Source organism: Dendrobates tinctorius, unplaced genomic scaffold (assembly GCF_039654945.1).
Source record: "Dendrobates tinctorius isolate UK_male_01 unplaced genomic scaffold, ASM3965494v1 ptg000342l, whole genome shotgun sequence".
Lineage (NCBI taxonomy): Eukaryota > Metazoa > Chordata > Amphibia > Anura > Dendrobatidae > Dendrobates > Dendrobates tinctorius.
The window spans coordinates 4,182,158-4,186,422 of NW_027362008.1; the positions used below are offsets into that span (position 1 = coordinate 4,182,158).

General features: G+C 38.3%; 1 protein-coding gene across 1 annotated transcript; it reads left to right on the forward strand.

Moving 5' to 3' along the window:
- Positions 1-751: 751 nt before the first annotated feature.
- On the forward strand, positions 752-2,401 carry LOC141074909 (serine/threonine-protein kinase SBK1-like). Its single transcript, XM_073562218.1, has 3 exons — positions 752-926; positions 1,229-1,431; positions 1,841-2,401. Exons 1-3 carry the CDS (start codon positions 752-754, stop codon positions 2,399-2,401), a joined length of 939 nt encoding a protein of 312 aa, XP_073418319.1.
- Positions 2,402-4,265: the final 1,864 nt, after the last annotated feature.

Consider the following 4,265-nt stretch of genomic DNA (forward strand, 5'->3'; position numbering starts at 1 on the left):
TGAGCAATTTGAAGCAAACACTGCACTCAGCAGCTATTAATCAGGTAATCATAGCAGTGGCCCTAACAATTTCAATACCATGGTCATTGCATATTTTAGAAATTTTGTCTCTTGACTTCATGAAACTATCATGAAATAATACAATGAATAACATTTCTCTCTTTAGTTTACCTAATTATCAGCACAATGGTGAATAGTATCACAGGGCACCACAGGAAATTTCTATCCCTTTGTGTTGTCCCAAACCAGCATTCTCCCTGGAGAGATTTATAAATGTCAGTTTATATGTAAATGGAGACAGTAAGTCTTGGCCAATGACAATATCCCACTAATTAACAACCCCCTGCTCTTCCCAGATATAAACTGTTTCCTCCTCTCAGTGACATCTACTTCACTCCAGGTATTATTTGTGGTCAGAACTGGCCTCTGAGGAGCATCAAGCTGTAGACTTGTTGGTGTACAGGAGGAGTTCAGCACCGACTATCATCTCTTTCAGTAGCAGTAGACATCTTCAATCTCCATCTACAAAGGTGAATATATGATAAGTATAGCACAGCATATAGTAGATGGTATTACTGCAGATCCCTGGGGAATTATGCAATGCTGGAACATTATTACAGTGACTGCACACTATTATACAATTGTGCATTTCTAGTCGCAGTTTACACGAGGTGATTACAGTATGTTATTATGGGTCTCAAAGATGTTTCATGCTTTATTCAATGCCATATCTCATTTCATTTTATTCAGAATGGCCACCAACATCAAGGAAGCAAGCAAGAACACGGCAAAACACCTTCTTCATCTGATATCAGAAACTTCCAAGAACCTGAAGATGATGGAAGTGACTGACCACTTTGAACTTTTGCTAGAACTTGGGACTGGATCTTTTGGAAATGTACACATGGGAAAACACAAACATTCAGGTGAGATGATGATGATGGATGATGACTATGAAGATGACTGAGCCATCAGGGTGGTTTTAGATGAATGTGAAAGATGAAATTGAAATCTGCTTGTACCCTGACAAACTGTACTTGTTAACAATCATTAAGTATGACCCTAGTTGTATCCTATCTACAACGTGTCATTAGTATTCTGCACCACTACCCTCTAGTCTTATGAATGCTCCTGTGTAAAGTGATTGATCAGGTTGTTTATATGGTTTTAAAAGTGTTATGGAATATGATGAGGATGAACATTAACAATTATAATGTTTATTCAACAGGACAGACCGTGGCAATTAAAATGATGGCAAAGAAGAAGACTCCAGAAGACAACTTCTTTCTGGAATATTGCATTTCACAAACCCTCAGCATTCATCGGAACATCATATTTACTCACGACATCTTCTTCCATACCAGTAGGGATTTTGTGTTTGTTCAGGAAGTGGCACCGGCCGGAAATCTCCAGTCCATCCTTGTACCTAAAGTAAGATCTTAAGCTGTTCTCCACTTTTACATATTCAAGCATTATTCATACTGCTGAAGAAAAAAATTAGTGGTCTTTATTGTAGATCTGACATCTAACATTACCCTATTTCCTCAGATTTAATAAACTCATATTTCTGTAAGTAGCAGTATGGGACCCCCATAATTAGGCAGGTTTAGGTTGTATGAGTATGTGTGAGCTAGTAAAATCCTCTATGTGAGAGATATTTAATTTTTAGTGGAAATCTCACATTATAGAGGATATCTGATTAATAGCAGAGTAGAACTGATGTCTGCAGGAATTATATCTACTAGTAGAAGATATCTATAAGTCTTCTGTTCTTTTATATCAGATATGTTTTCCCTTCTGCTGTTCAGCTGTGTAATCTTCTGTGTTGTCTTTTTCTTAGGTCGGCATGCAGGAGGACATGTTGAAGCGTTGTGTTCCTCAGATCGCCAGTGCTCTGGACTTCATGCATAACAGAGGAATGGTTCATCGGGATATCAAGCCGAATAATATTCTTCTGATGGATGCAGAATGTCACTGGATAAAGCTGGCAGACTTTGGACTCACCAGGCTCCAGGGCACATTTGTTCCTTTTGTGCCCTGGTATAAACCCTACACTGCTCCAGAGCTCTGCTGCCTTAGACCAGGAGAACAGTTGTTGCTACATCCTAGTCTTGATGTCTGGGCTTTTGGTGTAGTCATTTATTATGCTCTTTCTGGACTCTTTCCTTGGCATGGGGCAAAACGCGGTGATCGAGATTATAAAGAGTTTGCCTGGTGGCAGGTTGGAAGGGATCTGTCAAAAGCTCCAAAAAAGTGGAAGAAAATTTCAGTGGAGGCCAGAGTAATGTTCTGGGAACTGCTTCAAATAAATGCCTCTAAGAGAGGCTCGGCCATTGACATTCTAAAATTTATGCACTTGCCATGGAAAGCCGAGGAATGTTCAGAGACCGAAGCAACCTGATATGTTGAATCTATGACAAACTGCAATATGATATTTGTTTTTTTAATCAATAATGTCTACAAAGCAGACTGTGAACTATTGTAAATAGCTCAATAAATGAATAAAACAGACTTGAATCTTACTAAAGTTTGTCTCGAGAAAAACAGAAAAAAATATAGAAGTTACGGGTATACGAACATGGGACACTCCCAAAACATTTTTTAAGTCAGTTTTTTTCATAAAAGTAACAAAACATAAAAAGTGATATAGAAAAGGAATTGTCATGGTATTGCTATTCACATTCTACATATTTCACATTGACATGCTTTAGCACTACAGAGTGCATCTTTTTTGTTTATTGAAAATGAAGGTAACTGCAGCTAGTTGGCTCCTGTTCACATTAGCTTGGAAGTGCCAGTCTTTTTGTCACTAAAAAAATAATACTGGTACTTTATTCCCAAATTTGATAAATATGCTGAGCCTCCATCTTGCTATTTGCACTGGATATTATGCCCATTGGTTAAGAAAACTCCCTTGGTTATACAGGACTCAAGATTTTTTACAAATACAGGATGATTTTGATTGACAAGAATTATTGCAGCTGGTGACAATCCTTGTGCTTTTGCTTTGCACACAATTCCTTTCAATTTGCAGGACCCTGGTATAACCAGGCAGCTGATACAGCAATGGATTCACCAGTTGCCGTGACTTGTATACTGTATATATTTTTTGGAGAAAGATACTTAATTTGAACAATCCATTTCTATTACATATCAAATTATTCTTACAATTTAAAGACAATATTCTTATAGTAAGAAGAGATGTGTCTTTTACTTTTTGGAAAGCATGCAGTAAAAAATAAAATCATTATGAGTCAGCACAAATTCTAATAATTTGAAAACAAAACTCTTGAGTGACTGAATATGATTGCCCTTTGTGCTCAAAAATATTTTACTGCCTGAGTTCCCAATTCATAACAGATTCTGGTATAAAATGTCTCAATGTAAAGTCTCACTATCATTCTTGTGGGTGGCCAGGACTTCCAGCATCACCAGACCTCTGACTTCACTGTGCCTTTGTTGGGAAAAAACTTGGCACTCATAGTAAAATCAGAGGATTTTATATTTGAATTTATTTAACGCTGTCGGAGAAGAGATTTCTATTTCTACTTGGGTAGTTTCTGTCTTATGGGTACCTATGCAATGAAGCATAATGAGAGAGACAGACTGCTCGCTGTGTTTCCAAATCGTCTCTAAGGTTTATTGACAGTGTGAACTTTTATAGAACAAGATCAAAAAGAAATGAAGAATACATAAGAATTGGCAAAATAGAAAGGGAGGTTACACAATCGTTGACATAAAAAGATAGGTTATACAATGAGTTGTCAACCACATCCTCGGACACAAGATAAAATTAAATGAAAAATGACAGGAATACAGGGGTGCTTTCCAAAAGTCAATGTGCTCTAAGTTAATAGTCATGAGTTCATATTCAAAAGATATTTTTCTAAAAAGATGTTAGAACATTTCACCTCAAAAGGGAAGAGAATGCATGTCCTTCAGATTTTCTGGGAATTGTAGGAACTGACCATTAGCCATAGGACTGTGACCACATAGACAGATGATAACTGGATGTCACGACTAGTGACGAGTTCGCTGCCGAGCCAACACCTCCACGTCGACGACCACGACGATGTGGGGTGAGCGTCCCAAGTGGGGATGGAATGTGGACCCACTGGACCACAGGGGGGACCCAGGCCTACCCAGACTAGGGAAGAGTAGTGACCGGGGTCTGTGGCAGCTGAGCATGTGGACGAGGAGGCAGAATGACATGACACCGCACACTTCAGGTATAGACATAAAGTTTACTTGAACAAGACATGGTA